General features: G+C 35.4%; 1 protein-coding gene across 1 annotated transcript in view; it reads right to left on the reverse strand.

Annotated features, from left to right (window-relative positions):
- Nucleotides 1–766: 766 nt before the first annotated feature.
- The window catches only part of LOC137388269 (caspase-8-like), a 378,166-nt gene continuing 360,618 nt past the window's right edge, over nt 767–18,314 (reverse strand). Inside the window, exons 4-8 of the mRNA XM_068074762.1 lie at nt 2,864–3,046; nt 2,005–2,227; nt 1,424–1,624; nt 1,044–1,153; nt 767–907 (exon numbers count right to left, since the gene is read on the reverse strand). Coding sequence (XP_067930863.1) covers nt 767–907; nt 1,044–1,153; nt 1,424–1,624; nt 2,005–2,227; nt 2,864–3,046 — 858 coding nt within the window. The remainder of the gene's footprint in view (nt 908–1,043; nt 1,154–1,423; nt 1,625–2,004; nt 2,228–2,863; nt 3,047–18,314) is intronic.

Below are 18,314 nucleotides of genomic sequence, written 5' to 3' on the forward strand. Positions count from 1 at the left end.
CATGCGTGTGTGCATGTGTGCGCGCGCGTGTGCTCGTGTGTGCTCGTGTGTGCGCATGTGCGCGTGTGTGCGCGCTTGTTTGCCTGTGTGTGTACTTGCATGTGTAGCATAGTAGCTTTCTGCGCATTGTGTGCACCGTGTGATATATCTATATAATCACCATGGTATAACATTTGCAATTATAATTGTCCATTGGTGAAAATAACTGAAGACTACAATTAAATAAAATATATGCCTTCAAAGTTAAGTGGCAAATTTCCATAAAGGTTTGTAAGTTTGCAAACTGGTTTTATATGGTGGTGGGATTCATAAATATAACAATCAATTTCTTTACATCACTGCATGCGCAAGAAACAATGACACTAGACTGCACACATTATAGAGACTAGTGTTAGATGTTCACCCAAAGCAAGTATATTTATATTGAAATTTCCATAAAATATACAGGAAAATAAAAATATTAAAATAAACAAGAGCTTAAGATATCCACAAACATAAGATGTCAACATACAAAGTTTCTTTTAGTAGATACAATACAGATTGATATCATAAGTATATAGAAAGGCAAATTTACAGCCTGCTGCTAAGTGTTGACTGTCAAAGGTAATCAGTGATAATAATATCCAATACGCAGCAGCGTTGAGTTGCATAAACCAATCAGCAGTCAGCAAAAGTTCAATAGACCTAATCCTAAACTCACATATAACATAGACAAATTGAGCGACAATTGAATCGGTCAAATCACTAATAAGTTCTTACAAGCTTGTCAATGAAGGGTGCGCTTTGAGAATCCTGGAAAAAGGTACAGCTTTCGGCGTCGTGTGAAAGTGCAGGTTGATGTTGGAACATTTCCTCCCATTGTATAGGCGGGTTTACTCATACTGACTTGGCGTACTCTCTCTTGAATCTATAAGAACCATTTGAAAGTCCTGGTACAATAAATTGACACCATTTTTTCATTTTGGCCTGTTCACTGTTTAAAGATTTTTTTTCTGTCAGAATATTATCTTCCTGAGAATTAAGTGATGCAAATTAACACTTACTATCTTGAATAGACTCTCAACATCTCGGTGGCATGCGTGCTTGTAGAAGGTATAAACTAGTATTCGTATGAAGAAGGATCCACGAGTGTGAGACCTTGTTGATGTGTAGGCTGTAAAACAAGATATAGTCGGTTATTGCACTCCAATCATATATGGAAAATAGTTGCTTTTATAACATGGTGTATTATTTGTTTTGGTATAAATAAAGAAAATTCGTAGAGAAATGTAATTAAAGGTTTTATATACATGTAATAATAAATAATTGGAATGAGCACTTATCAACATTAACATTAATGAATAATAATTAACACTTCCATGGCCTTCTCACTAGTCACTCTACTACTACAGACTAGAGATGCTTGAATACAGTTGATACACACATTCACTGCTAGCCTTCATAATGCAGAAGTCATCCACGTTTAGCACTGTAGGGGGAGTTGAAGGAGGCTGTTGTTCATTCTTAGAATCTGTGTAGAAAAGAGACTGTTCTGGGTCGCTGTCAGCTGTAGATCTTGTTACAGCAGATGTGGATGCGGTCTGCCCTGCAGACAACTCTTGTGATACTCCATAATCAGAGAGTTCTAAAGCACAGTAGTAAAGAGTCATCTTGTGACTTTTGCAAGTAGTGTACATAAAAAGTTGTCTACAATTTAATAGGCTGATATTTGATTTTTTAAAATTAGGGTTAAACATAGAAGTCCCAAAATGTACGATGCACATATAGATGTTATGATAATAACATTCCATTTTCAAGTCAGATAATTCATATAGTGTCATGAAACTATCAAGTTAGTCCATCTAGTATTTTTCTTATTGAAAAGTAATATGTTAAATAACATAGTTATTTATTATTGATTACAAAAAACTTGTCAAAGTGTTCCAAGCTTGCATTAGAGAAACAGAATGTACAACCATTTATACAGGATTGCTGTTTGCGATGATCAATATTTCTTATACCAACCTCCAGAACAAGCTTGTACAATAATGAGTTTAGGTTTGCCAGCCATTGCAGGGAATCTCTGTGGAGACAAACTGTCCCTAATAGACACCAATGAGAACTGCTCTCCATGGTGGTCTATGATCATGTCTCCATCTGTTCCATGACTCATTATGATCAGTACAAACATTCCCAGTTTTTTGTGCTCGTCTCGCTTTGTTTCCTCATCTATCTCTTTAAGAATTTCCTGTTACAATTGTTAGATTAAATGCTTTAAAATTAAAGATAACTTCATCAAAATATATGGTGAGCAATATTGTCTAAATTTGTTTTTTTTTGTCAAAATAAAAGTATTTCATAAAAGTTATTTGTTGAACCTTTTGATTCAAATAACTATTACAGCTGGTATTTTAATAGGTGGTCACCTTGTTAACAATATCTTGTTTTACAAATGTTTAGACTTCTCTTTAAACCTTCAATGTAATCTTTTTTGATATTGAAAATACCATATAAATATTGCTATCAGAAATGGTATAATATATATCAATATATATCCTGATCAATGTTATTTAAACTTCTTTTAGTTTTACTACGGAACATGTTCTGTGAAATAAAAAATTTAAATTAAGGGTAATTACAAAACACTGAAAAAAAAAACATTTAAGACGGTATTAAAACACATGCTTGTCTTGCTAAAGAAGGTAAAAGGTTTTTTAATAAATTGTTGAACTTAAAAATTGGTAGCAGAAAAACTGCATTTATGACACTGATTATGATGCAATGTAATTCCAGTTTAATTGAACTCATATTTATTCTGTGAAACTTATAAGAGTTTGATAACACTCTGTATCTCTACAAACAAACTAGTTTCTGTTATAGCTACCTTATGACTCAAGTCAGTAAGTTCTGTTTCAGTTTTGGCAACATCAAACTTCAAGTCTTTGAACAGTCTCCGCAAATTTGCATAGTCAACTTCAGAGCCATGCCTTGTTTTACCAGAGTTTCGGAATGTTTTGATGTTAAAAATAAGGGCTCTCCCTCTGATTCTCTCACTCATCTGGTAAATCTAAAACGCAATCAATGAACAACTTAATGCCATTTTTAGAGATCTTCATTGTGTAAATATCTTTATTAGCGTGAATTTAACTATTTGCCTGTCTGAACTGTAAAGCTTCAATAAATATTTGTATAATATTATTTGAGGCTAGTGTGGTAGAGAGGTGCAGACTTTTATTAAAGTATTAATAAGATAAATGATGGTAGAAAAGGCTTTGGCATGTCAACTTACTGATACTGATAAGAATAACAATACTATAAACAACTGAGATACATAAGATGAAGACAGACATGTTGTTATTAATAACTGAGATACATAAGATGAAGACAGACATGTTGTTATTAACAACTGAGATACATAAGATGAAGACAGACATGTTGTTATTAACAACTGAGGTACATAAGATGAAGACAGACATGTTGTTATTAACAACTGAAGTACATAAGATGAATACAGACATGTTGTTATTAACAACTGAAGTACATAAGATGAAGACAGACATGTTGTTATTAACAACTGAAGTACATAAGATGAAGACAGACATGTTGTTATTAACAACTGAAGTACATAAGATGAAGACAGACATGTTGTTATTAACAACTGAAGCACATAAGATGAAGACAGACATGTTGTTATTAACAACTGAAGTACATAAGATGAAGACAGACATGTTGTTATTAACAACTGAAGCACATAAGATGAAGACAGACATGTTGTTATTAACAACTGAGGTACATAAGATGAAAACAGACATGTTGTTATTAACAACTGAAGTACATAAGATGAAGACAGACATGTTGTTATTAACAACTGAGGTACATAAGATGAAGACAGACATGTTGTTATTAATAAAAGATATCAAATAAAAACTGTTGTTAGCTGAAGTAAATTAGGAACTATCAGTTAGATTAGCAGAGTTTACCAAATTCACTTTATTCTTAGTACTTTATCCGAGAAGATATTATATGAAATCAGTTATATTTATTGTACTCTTTTACACAATATTCACTAAGTCATATTGAGATTGTTTTAAACAATTACTACAATTAAATTGTAAGTGGCCTTGAGCTTTGGTTTTCAAAGAAACTTCTAATAAAACACATCATGCTGCACAAACTTAACAGATGCAAGTGATTCTGTGTGATGTATGATTGTATCTATGTTTGTTATAGACAGTTAGAAAAGTTTATCATCGGTTTAGTTGGTTCACTGATCTAGCATGAGTATATTTCTGGTGTTTTTTTGCAGATTAAATCTTTTATAGACTACTTGTGCATGTAAAACTAAATCTGACATAAACTATCATACTGTTAATTAATTAACAGTAGTGAGGACTTTTTTGGTATTCGTTTATTATCTTTTGGTAGTGCTTATGTTATTGCCATTTTAAAATCACTAAACTACTATGGTAGAGGCAGATTGACTGTAGAATTTCTGATAGAAGTTTCTGAAAAATTCATATAATTCAGTTCTAAAGCAATATATTCACACTTCATTTAGTTAAGCATTAACGCAGCTAAAGTATTGTGTACACTTGTGGAACTAGTTTAAACAAGAAAAGTTTAGAGATTTTGGTTCCTGTTGAGAAAATTATATCATTTACAAACATGTTTAATTATTCGTAGGCCTATATGTCAATAGTTGCAGTTTTAAATAAGAAGTTAGCAGATGCTATGATAATATTCCACACTCTAATTAAAATGGTCAAGAAAATCTTACTGAAAGGCCTGGCGAGTTTTACATAATTCACTCATTCTGAAGAGGAATTATTAATTAAAATTTTGTGAGTCTGATATACATAGCTGTAATCTGATGAGCTACTCTGTTTTATGTTACAAGGACTATCTTCTGTTAACCCAAAAATACCTGAACTTTATTGTTATAGAGGTCCTTCACATGTTTCTTTCTTGTTGGAATCAGCCTGATTATGATCTTTTCTGCTGATGTTTTCTCATTACAGTATCCTTCTTGTTCAACATCAGACAAATCACTGTCGTCATCAATGGCTAAGCTTTGAGCTTGATCGATGTAATTGACATCATTCATTGCTAGATAAAAATACTTTCAAATTTAGGTTTTAGGTTACATTGTAATGTAAAAAGAAATATGTTTCAGAGGAAGTTTCTTGTACAACTCAGCGTTGCCAACAAGAGTCTACAAATAATTTGATTATATATTAGAGAATCACTTGGTTTTCCTAGATGTTAATGGATGTTAATGTTAATTCTCACCTCCTGCAGAGTTGGGTTGGCAAGGTTCCAAGCTGCACAGATACTCGTCAAGAATGGCGACTTCATTGTCAGTAAGTTGAAGACCTATAAACAAAAGTTGAGCGATTTCTATGAGCTTTTTTATATTATTTGCCTGCATAATTTAGATTTTACCATGTATAAATTGTACAACAAGTAGTTTATGAGGATAATAATCTTTACTAATTATTTTGCAGCTCGTTGATTACAAAATGAAAATAATATAACCACACACTAGTTAGGATCTAATAGACGAAGCACAAAATTCATAATAAAAATAGTATTTAACTCACATGGAAACCTCAAAGGTGTTGGAACCTGTGTACAAGAAGCAGCTAGTTTTTTGCAAATAACTGGTTTTATCCCTGAGAATGTGGAAACCTTCAATGCAGTTTCTCTATTTGTCTCATAGATGGAGTAAAGCCACTCGGGGTTAACCTGTGAATCTGGCTGCGGATCCCCTCGGAACATGCAATGGGAGCAGTAAATACAAACCGCTACATGGCAAGCCTTCCATGATTGAGACAACTGTTGGATGATGGCTTCAGTTACATCAATCAGATGCTGCCAAGATTCACTAAGCTCTCTGGAGATAGTTGCAACTTGCACTGTTACAACTCGTTCATTGAAATCATGCTTAACAGTGGTTACACTACTTCCGTGTCTGATAGTCACTCCATTCTTGTATGCGGAAGACTGATGAAGAGGGTTAGAAAGAAGATTGAGAACTGTAACGGAAATTTGCGAATGAACATATGTTGGTATGGGCAGACCTCCAAGAAGGATATCAACCTTCACCTGCAACTGCTTTTCCATTATGGACAGGTCTGTCAAAGATTCAGAAGCCAAAGATGGGATCAAAAATTCTACGCGAGGTGGCTTTCCAATTGGACCATGCATCATCAAAAAAGACCGCAATAGCTCTACCGAAACATCAAAGGGAAAGACAGAAGTTTTGAGAAGCTTTCTCAGAAGAGCCTCATCCAGAATGCCATTATGTAGGAGTCGTTGCACTAGTGCTTCATATTCAAGCTTGTGAATCACTCTGCCTCGGTGGGCAAAGGAAATAAACTTGGTAAGGTGATCATCCCACTGCTTTTGTGAAGAATGATGAAAGAGCAGATTTATCATGGATGTGATTTCACTGAACTTGTGAAAAATGTAACTGGAAAGACCTTTAATCTTTTCGAAGAAGAACACTCGACCAGAGTTGTGCATGTACCGCAAAATGATCAGTGGTTCATCATTTGGAAAATGATTCAGAACTTCTGAGACATCAACATATGGTTTTTCAGAACATTTTTTGATAAAAAGCTCCACAGAATGCCAAAGTTTTGGTAGCTCAATAATGTGATCTTTGCATCTGTTGTTCAGAGTATCCTTAAGAAGTGTGATGTTTGAAGTCACATTCGGATCGTTTCCAAACTCAAAAATCTCACCCTCGTTGAACAATGGAAGCTGAGTGTTAGACAGATGCTCAATTGCATTAAGCATTTTTGGAGAAAGACTTGCAAGTTCGTTTTCTTCTTCCAGAAGTTTTTGGCGTATCAACTCAGCCTCTATGAGAAGATCCAGACGCGCTTGACTTAGCTGATCACTTGTAAGTTCATCAGTGTGGGTGAGAACAAGAATCGGTGAACCAAGCTTAGGGCAAGCTAGATAGAGATGAGCTAGCCAATTAAAACAAACATCTCTGCATGCTTGTTCTGTTCCATCAGCTTGTGCTCTTTTCGCAAAGTCGGCCAAGTCCACTACAATGAGTGGAATGCACTTCTCCCTGCTGAGAATGCAATAGGCGAGATGGTATATTTGATTACCGCCGTAATCAAATAGCTTGACTTGTGTGGACTCTATAGGTAAATCTTCTACTTGAAAAACTCTGGTTGTCTCATCCTGCTCAGAGTTTTTTGTGCGAAAAGTCAGAACACGCTTGCCAGATTTCAACGTTTTAAATAAGCTCGTCTTTCCTGAGAGTGGACTTCCGATAACAGCTACTGGCACTTCTATCAACTGGACTGGTTTGGCAGCCGCAAGATCAACAAAAAACTTTTTGATAGCTGTGATTCCTTGGTGACAAACGCTGTATGGAGGTTCTTTCAAGCTTTCACACCCGTCACATCTAAGCTGAGCAAGACTCTTCATTTCTAAAACTGCACTATCTATTTTTAACAGTTTTGCATTCTTACTCAGGTCTAGGGAAGCTAGATTATCCAGTTTGTAGATCCACATTGGGAGAAACTGTATGTTGTTGTGAGATAAGTCCAAAACTCTCAAAGTGTGAAGACTGTGGCATCTAAAATAATATTCATTTATATTTCCTAGTTTTTAAAACACAATAATTTTTTTCATTACATGCACATCTTATCTAGTGACTTAATCAATAATCTTAGTGTGCTATTGATTATCTAGCGGTAAGTTGAATTAATTGTTAGGGGCCTATTATCTGCAAACTTTTTCTTTTAGTAACAAAGGAAACTGCCAGGTGGTAGGTGAAAGTTATTGCGCGCTGTAAACATTAAAAAGATAATGCACTATAGCATAAGGTTATTTTATGACAAACCTAACGCAACTAAAACAAATAATATATAACACTCCCAGAGATCCAGTTACACAAAGCAAGCAGCTAAACATTGATGTTTTTATATTAGAAATAACTATAGTAAGAAGCATGCAGAGATGTTTGTAATATCAATAGGTACATGTAAGTGTTACACTCAGAATTTTGCGTTTTTTTTGTAAATTATTAATAAAAGTTTAGATTTTTGAAAAACACTTCTACATTACATGACTACTTTTAAAAAGGAGTTCACTTTTTTCCGCGGGAAAAATAGGGAAAAATTATGAAATACAAAAACATTTTGAATCTTATAATTTTCAAATGCAATTAATTTTTCTGTCACGTCTACTCAAGAGGCTTAATCAACGTTTTAAGTATATTATATATAAAGTCATTTCAATCTTAGTGTGCTATTCATTAGTGGCAAGTTGAAATACATGTAGTTGCAATTATCTGAGAATTCACGGGGTTCAATTATAAAATAAACAAATTACAAAACCATAGGAAAAAGTGATTGCACACTGAAGATATTAACAGGTAGTATACTACAGCATGATGTAATCTTACGAAAAAAATATTCATTAAAAAAACACAAATAATATATTACAATTTTAGAATATTAGAATTAACTATAGAAAACAGCTTGCAGAGATGTTTGTAATATCAATAGTTAAGGATGATCAAGTATTTACACTTTTATGTTATAGCAATAACAAAAATTGATTTAGACAATAAACATGAATTTTTGTTTAGATTGGGTGATAACCGTTTTCCTGATATATTAGGAAATTGTGCCAAAAATTTATTTATGTTACATGAAAACCTTTAAAAAGGAGTTCACTGCTAAATGCCTCGACAGATGAGTATGAGCAAGAAGACAGTGAATGACTAAGAGGCTAGACAGTTTCGGCCAGACAGACATAAGGGAGTTATTTGCTAAAAGTCTTAACAGATGAGTATGAGTAAGGAAACAGTGAATAAGTGAGAGGCTAAGCATTTTGACCAGATAGACAATACTTATTAATTGTTCTCAACTGCTTTAGAAAGCAACCAAACAGAGAGCTTTAGGCAAAGAATCTTAAGCACTATAACTGACTCTCAATAAGTACAAATATGTCATTAAGGGTCTATCCAGCACTTTTCACAATGCAGCCTGATTGGAGGATTGACTAAATATTGTTAGCTGGCAGTAGCTACAAGACAAGTACAAATATGTCATTAAGGGTCTATCCAGCACTCTTCACAATGCAGCCTGATTGGAGGATTGACTAAATATTGTTAGCTGACAGTAGCTACAAGACAAGTACAAATATGTCATTAAGGGTCTATCCAGCACTTTTCACAATGCAGCCTGATTGGAGGATTGACTAAATGTTGTTAGCTGGCAGTAGCTACAAGACAAGTACAAATATGTCATTAAGGGTCTATCCAGCACTCTTCACAATGCAGCCTGATTGGAGGATTGACTAAATGTTGTTAGCTGGCAGTAGCTACAAGACAAGTACAAATATGTCATTAAGGGTCTATCCAGCACTCTTCACAATGCAGCCTGATTGGAGGATTGACTAAATGTTGTTAGCTGACAGAAGCTACAAGACAAGTACAAATATGTCATTAAGGGTCTATCCAGCACTCTTCACAATGCAGCCTGATTGGAGGATTGACTAAATGTGGTTAGCTGACAGTAGCTACAAGACAAGTACAAATATGTCATTAAGGGTCTATCCAGCACTCTTCACAATGCAGCCTGATTGGAGGATTGACTAAATGTGGTTAGCTGACAGTAGCTACAAGACAAGTACAAATATGTCATTAAGGGTCTATCCAGCACTTTTCACAATGCAGCCTGATTGGAGGATTGACTAAATGTTGTTAGCTGACAGTAGCTACAAGACAAGTACAAATATGTCATTAAGGGTCTATCCAGCACTCTTCACAATGCAGCCTGATTGGAGGATTGACTAAATGTTGTTAGCTGACAGTAGCTACAAGACAAGTACAAATATGTCATTAAGGGTCTATCCAGCACTCTTCACAATGCAGCCTGATTGGAGGATTGACTAAATGTTGTTAGCTGGCAGAAGCTACAAGACAAGTACAAATATGTCATTAAGGGTCTATCCAGCACTCTTCACAATGCAACCTGATTAGAGGATTGACTAAATATTGTTAGCTGGCAGAAGCTACAAGACAAGTACAAATATGTCATTAAGGGTCTATCCAGCACTCTTAACAATGCAGCCTTATTAGAGGATTGACTAAATATTGTTAGCTGACAGTAGCTGCAAGACAAGTACAAATATGTCATTAAGGGTCTACCCAGCACTTTTCACAATGCAACCTGATTAGAGGATTGTCTAAATATTGTTAGCTGGCAGTAGCTACAAGACAAGTACAAATATGTCATTAAGGGTCTACCCAGCACTCTTCACAATGCAACCTGATTAGAGGATTGACTAAATATTGTTAGCTGGCAGAAGCTACAAGACAAGTACAAATATGTCATTAAGGGTCTACCCAGCACTCTTCACAATGCAGCCTGATTAGAGGATTGACTAAATATTGTTAGCTGACAGAAGCTACAAGACAAGTACAAATATGTCATTAAGGGTCTATCCAGCACTCTTCACAATGCAGCCTGATTGGAGGATTGACTAAATATTGTTAGCTGGCAGTAGCTACACAAGACAAGTACAAATATGTCATTAAGGGTCTATCCAGCACTCTTCACAATGCAGCCTGATTGGAGGATTGACTAAATGTTGTTAGCTGGCAGAAGCTACAAGACAAGTACAAATATGTCATTAAGGGTCTATCCAGCACTCTTCACAATGCAGCCTGATTGGAGGATTGACTAAATGTTGTTAGCTGACAGTAGCTACAAGACAAGTACAAATATGTCATTAAGGGTCTATCCAGCACTCTTCACAATGCAGCCTGATTGGAGGATTGACTAAATGTTGTTAGCTGACAGTAGCTACAAGACAAGTACAAATATGTCATTAAGGGTCTATCCAGCACTCTTCACAATGCAGCCTGATTGGAGGATTGACTAAATGTTGTTAGCTGACAGTAGCTACAAGACAAGTACAAATATGTCATTAAGGGTCTATCCAGCACTTTTCACAATGCAGCCTGATTGGAGGATTGACTAAATGTTGTTAGCTGACAGTAGCTACAAGACAAGTACAAATATGTCATTAAGGGTCTATCCAGCACTCTTCACAATGCAGCCTGATTGGAGGATTGACTAAATGTTGTTAGCTGACAGTAGCTACAAGACAAGTACAAATATGTCATTAAGGGTCTATCCAGCACTCTTCACAATGCAGCCTGATTGGAGGATTGACTAAATGTTGTTAGCTGGCAGTAGCTACAAGACAAGTACAAATATGTCATTAAGGGTCTACCCAGCACTCTTCACAATGCAACCTGATTAGAGGATTGACTAAATATTGTTAGCTGGCAGAAGCTACAAGACAAGTACAAATATGTCATTAAGGGTCTACCCAGCACTCTTCACAATGCAGCCTGATTAGAGGATTGACTAAATATTGTTAGCTGACAGAAGCTACAAGACAAGTACAAATATGTCATTAAGGGTCTACCCAGCACTCTTCACAATGCAGCCTGATTAGAGGATTGACTAAATATTGTTAGCTGACAGAAGCTACAAGACAAGTACACATATGTCATTTAGGGTCTATCCAGCACTCTTCACAATGCAGCCTGATTGGAGGATTGACTAAATATTGTTAGCTGGCAGTAGCTACACAAGACAAGTACAAATATGTCATTAAGGGTCTATCCAGCACTCTTCACAATGCAGCCTGATTGGAGGATTGACTAAATGTTGTTAGCTGACAGTAGCTACAAGACAAGTACAAATATGTCATTAAGGGTCTATCCAGCACTCTTCACAATGCAGCCTGATTGGAGGATTGACTAAATGTTGTTAGCTGGCAGAAGCTACAAGACAAGTACAAATATGTCATTAAGGGTCTATCCAGCACTCTTCACAATGCAGCCTGATTGGAGGATTGACTAAATGTTGCCTGACTCATTCAAGAAAAGATTTTACAACCATCGTAGCAGCTTCAACAATCTATCAGAACGAACTTCAACAGAACTAAGTAATTATATATGGCAGCTCAAAGATTGGTCCATCCAGTACGACATCAAGTAGAGAGTGTTGAAGAAAGCGAGTAGTTACAATAAGACCAGTAAACGCTGTAATTTGTGTATTTGAGAGAAATACTTCATTTTATACAAACCTGAGCTTGCAAGCTTAAACTCAAGAAACGAGCTTGTGTCAATGTGCAGACATTCAAATAAACACCTGATTTGCAATGCTGTGACATGAACCAATTAAATTGTTGTATTACCGTATATGTAGCTGGCCTTTATCGTTAAGCTACTCGATGTGTTTTTACGTACAGTCATATGAGCTTCAGTTCATTTCAATTTTACCTGATGAATGGTAACAACCATGAAACTTTAAGTTGTAAAATGTTTTAAAAGTTTTCAGTTCTTAATATAGTTTATATAAATGCTCTATTTTGATATTGAGCACTCTCTTCTAGTGAACTGCAACCTTCTTCTTCATCAGTATATATATATATATATATATATATATATATATATATATATATATATATATATATATATATATATATATATATATATGCGGTATATATATATATATATATTTGCTTAAAGATCATTGTACGACCGCATGATATATATATCATGAACGAGTCGCATATATATATATATGCGGTATATATATATATATATATATATATATATATATTAGAGCTGCACAACGATTATAAAAAAATTATCGCGATTAATAACTGGTATAAACCAGTCAATATTCGATTAATCTTAGAATTAATCTAGCAAAAACCTACAATTTCGAAAACAAATAATACAGCTTTCTTAAAATTAATTATATTTGAAACAATTCTTACAGTATATACATGAGTAGATGCTATGTGCAATGAATATAAGTTACAATTTAACAATTATTATGAGTATGAAAATAGTCCATGAAAGTCTATAATTAAGTCAGACAACAGTTTGTTCACATTATCCGAATGAAGAGATGCCCTCTTCCTATATACAATATTGAATATTGCCAGCTTTAAAAAATAGCCGCTGACAGGGGACAGTAGTGGCGGTAGTTAGTAGTAGTAGTTATTGTCTGCTACAGCTAGTGATGAATTCTGAGCGGTATGAGGAGAATTAGACAATATTTTAATGATGATGTGCTGTGGTTCTAGGCAAATTCTTTCTGGAATATATTGCACTCCACTTTCTTGTTTATGCTTCCAACAACGTCTGAAAATGGGTCAGCTAGTACAGAAGACATTTTTCTGCTTTCATGTACCGATACAGTGTCAATCTTTTATTACTAATATTATATAGCTGAAATTTGAGTGTGACTTTTTGAAAAATGAAAATACATGTATAATTTACCTAAGAAAGTTTTTAAAAATAAACAACAAACAGACTGTAAGATACATGTATTAATTAATATTGAAATTGCTTTTGTTGCTATTACAGATGATCCCCAACCTACAAACGAGTTACGTTCCAATTCCGTTTCCTTTCATGTTCCAATAAAGTGTCAATTCTATATTACTATTATTTTAAAGCTGAAATATGATTGTGATTTTTGTGAAAAATCAGAATACCTTAAAAAGTGTTTAACTATTAACAAAAAATAGACTGTAAAACTTTTAATAATACTGAAATTGCTTCTGTTGCTTCTACTTAGAAACATGTTCAAACAACTAACAACATGGCCTCCTACAACTAGATCGGCATGACGCTTTTGTCGTTGTATAAACAAGTTTTACGTTATTAACTCACTTAGTGTTTTCATAGTTGAGTGCAAACTAATTGTGTTGGTATCTATTTGGTTAGAAAGTGTTGCTTGTCTTGAAAGTATTTTTGATGTTTTTATACTCGCATATTATTGCTCTTATCTCACGACCAAACACGAGCAAAACGATTGTTTGGGAGATTTATGATAAATGCAAATGTGTAGACAAATCACGAAAAATTATCCGTTAACGGCTTGACCAAACCCTTGTACCAAAATCTCTTCAAGAGATTCAATCATTTTTGTGTAGAGCCATTGAAGAATAATAATGATACAAAACCCATATAAAACTATATAAATATGTTACCAAGTCTTTGAAAGGTTACCGCAACATCCTAAAACTAACCCATCTGTTCGGATGATACATAAATAGACAGATTAATTCGGCCTAAAATCGAAATCTCAACTTGAGAAGCCTTTTTTTATCAAAATTAGGACCCGCCAACAAAAAACCAATAAGGCCGTGCAACAGATAGTATAATCGTTAAGTCGCACAAATTTCAGGAGAAAAACGCGCACATTTCACCAGTCTATAGAATTGTTCAATTGCCAAAGGTTTCTGTAAGTATCTTGGAAGATGTACTGAAGAGTGATTGTTTCTTTTTAGCCGATTTTATTATTCGAAATAATTATTTGATTTTATAAAATGATTATTATAGTATTTAATTATAAGAATAATCATTAGAATTTATAAAATCGAAGTATATAATGATTGCATTGTCTAATTGCCGAAGGTTTCTTTTGTTAACGTAGACTGTTTGAAGCGTGGACCGAATTACAGGTACGAAAATGTGGTACACAGTTTATCAGCCTATGTTTTTGTCCAATTACCAAAGGTTTCATTAAAATATCTAGAACATTTGCCAGATTTCTTTACATCTTATTTACAAGGTAGGGCAAAACTATAATGCCTCTTTGTGACAAAAATATTTCTTTATTTTACTCCAGTTTGCAGAAAACTTCCAGACGCATTAATGGTAATGTTTGATTTCTGCTACATATCGCTGTCAAAACTAGTCTACATTCAACACAACCAAACTTCAAACTGTGTATATTACACGACAGCTTGCCATTTTACTTTTAATATTGCATTTCAGAGATATAATAAACACATTTCATTATTGCTGTTGGTAGTTAAATTACATACAGTAGGTTAGGCCTACAGCTTGAATTAATATTTATTTTACTGTTTGTAAAACATAGGTTTAAGATAGTAGTAGATTAGGTCTGATTTTATACAACTTTTGGTTTTGCATAATTGACTTTTTGAAATTCATTTCAAAACAACTTGACAACTACCATGGACATACAACCTGCCAGAACACCATGTCGTCGCAGTGGCGGTCCACATGTCTCCAAATTATTACGGAGGAGGAGAAAGAGAAGGTCCTCACAGCAACCATCAACATCAACTGCTAATATTCAATAACACGCTACTCAAAATAATAACAACAACTCACCTGATTCAGAGAATTCTTTAGTAGATGTTGTAGGGGAAGCCTACAACATCTAACTAACGAGTTTTACTTTTGTAGAATTCTGATCTTTTGTAACTACTTTTTCAACAACTAGCAGTACCCTTTCCTTTTTCCATTATCACTTTGGTCGTGGGCTGTATGACAGGGGAATTTGTAGTATATAATTTGTATATTGTGTCTGTCTTTATTATGTGTCTTATTGCTAATACATTGTTAGTTTGGCCGTGATTAAACCAGCGTGCTAGCGACTCTATAAATCATTTTTCTAATACGGTTTTCTACCCGGTTCGCTTATACGATCTGGGAAAAATATATGTATCTAGGCGTGCTCCCACTAAGAGAGCAGAATATTGGCAGTTTCACAGCTAATTTCCTTCGGAATTTCTTGCAATTTATTCAACATTTATTACTATCTAGATCGTGTCTGAGTAAAGACTGGCCAAATCTTATTCAATATATTAGGAAGGAATACACATCATGATCATGATCATACACACTCCATTACAAAGGAATCACATCATGATAATCACCTCGGTTGCATTTTATTTGAAGGTTAATTGGCTCAACCCAGTTTATCGTGTATTTGTATTAATTGTGTTAATTGTTCAATTAACGCAATCATTGTTCAGCTCTAACGTAGCATAATCAGAATTACATTATGTTGTATATTTTATCATTAGATTACATAGCAGATGTTAACATCATCTAAAGTTCAGCTCTAATTAATACATGTATATAGATATATATATATATATATATACATATATATATATATATATATATTATATATATATATATATATATATAATATATATATATATATATATATATATTATATATATATATATATATTGCCTGTATATATATACAGGCAATATACATATATATATATATACTGTCCTGTATATATATATATATACAAGACAGATAGCGCAGTTGGTAAGGTATCGGGACCGTGATCATTAGGTCCTCGGTTCAAACCCCAACAACTGCACTTTTCTGGTGGTCCTTGGACAAAACCCTTGCTTGTAAAACGTCTACAACCTCTATGATGAGTGCAATAACCAAAGCCATGCCGGCTCGGACGTCGCCAGGAATGAACCAGGACAAAGCAGTGAAAAATGGGCTCAAAACGGATGAAATGGACTTGGTTTGATAACACGGACCTCATGCAGTGCTACTTTATGAGTGAACCTCAAAACTGGGGCTATATGGGAAGAATGCGGCAACTGTGGATAAACATGCGCTCTGAATTTCCACTAACCGCTAAGCAACTTGTAGCTCAGAGGAGTAACATAATCAAGCGGCACCTCATATCGGAACTTGAGGTAGATGAAATTAGGGAACAGTTTACCCAAGTAACCTCAACCAACGAAGAGTGCATATCAACACACACTGTCATGCATTCACGATCATGTGTTGACTCACGAGTTGAAGAAGACATGCACTTGGACCTTGACCCAAGGGTGAGAGAGCTTGCGGAAAATATCATCAACAAGATGTCAGCTGCTAATGATTATGGAAGCAGGGCACCACTACGAAGAGTTGGCAAGGCCATACCTAAGAAGCTGTTAGAAGACATTAACATGGCACTGGAGTCGATCTCAACTGGATCAATCAGTGAGACTAATGCCTTAATGGATATTAAGCCAAAGCCAACAAGGCTTCAAGCCATGCCATCCTGGCAGCTGAGGCTACAAAATAAGATCAAGGACTTTTGCAAGAAAGGTAGTAGGCTCAGTGAAAGATCTAACCATAGTTTGGAGCGTCCAAAAAGGGAAGCCACAATAGATGCTCTCGAATCTGCCAAACAGCAGCTAGTAGCACTCTCGACACGACTGAAGCGGTACACCAAAGAGCGGGATAACAAGAGAATGAACAAACTGTTCATCAATACTTCATCTAGAGTGTATTCCCAGTTCAAAGGTGAACTGCAGAGGCCAATGTCTGAGCCTCCCCGATCTAGCACTTCAAAGTTCTGGAAGGACATCTGGGAGAAAGAGACTACTCAAAACACCACTGCAAATTGGCTGAAGAGGCTTAAAGAGAACCATCAACACACTGTGGCTCAGCAAGGACTCACCATCAGCAAAGAGGACATCAAGTGCAGAGTGCATATGAAAAACTGGGCAGCACCTGGCCATGACATGATTCAAGCCTTCTGGTTAAAGAAATTGACATCACTTCACACTAGAATGGCTAAGCAGATGGAATGCCTAATAGAACAAGGTGACCATCCAGAATGGCTGACCAAAGGACGAACTGTACTTCTGATAAAAGATCCAAAGCAGGGGCCGATTCCCAAAGACTATCGATCAATTACGTGCTGCTTGCCCACCACTTGGAAACTGCTCTCAGGAATAGTTGCAGACAAACTGGAAGAGCACATGAGTCACTATATGACCAGTACTCAGAAAGGAATTGGGCGCAACACCCGAGGAGCTAAACATCAGTTACTGGTGGATCGGACGGTCTGTCAAGACAGCAGGAAAAGGCAAACCAATCTTGCCATGGCTTGGATTAACTACAAAAAGGCCTATGACTCAATTCCCCATAGTTGGATACTTGAGTGCCTCAGTATGTTCAATGTTCACCCTGCTCTTGTGGCATTCATCAAGATGTCAATGACCAAATGGAAGACGGAACTGGAGGCTAATGGCAAAAAGCTGGCGAGTGTACAAATTAAGCGAGGCATCTATCAAAGTGACTCCTTATCACCGCTGCTCTTCTGCATATGCCTAAACCCTCTAAGCAATATGCTGGAGGAGACTCAATATTGAGACCAGTCTGTACATCTGTACATGTACATCCTTTTCGCAGTTCCGGGAACCCCCGACATACAAATTTCTGGTTAGACATTTTCCAAAAAAGTCATTGAAGGTGACAAAAAGACATCCAACTTTAACATGTTCTCTGCAACTAGGCATGTCTTCAGTTGCTGAGGCTAAGTAGCCACTGGATACATACATGACTAGCAAAAATCACAGAGCTATAGTTTGTGAAATAACACTTTTAGAGACACACACAAATTCTGCTTGCAATAAGCTAAGCAGATATCACACTCAATATTTGAGAGATTGCTAACTAATAAACAGATTTCAAA

Source organism: Watersipora subatra, chromosome 2 (assembly GCF_963576615.1).
Source record: "Watersipora subatra chromosome 2, tzWatSuba1.1, whole genome shotgun sequence".
NCBI classification, from domain to species: Eukaryota; Metazoa; Bryozoa; class Gymnolaemata; order Cheilostomatida; family Watersiporidae; genus Watersipora; species Watersipora subatra.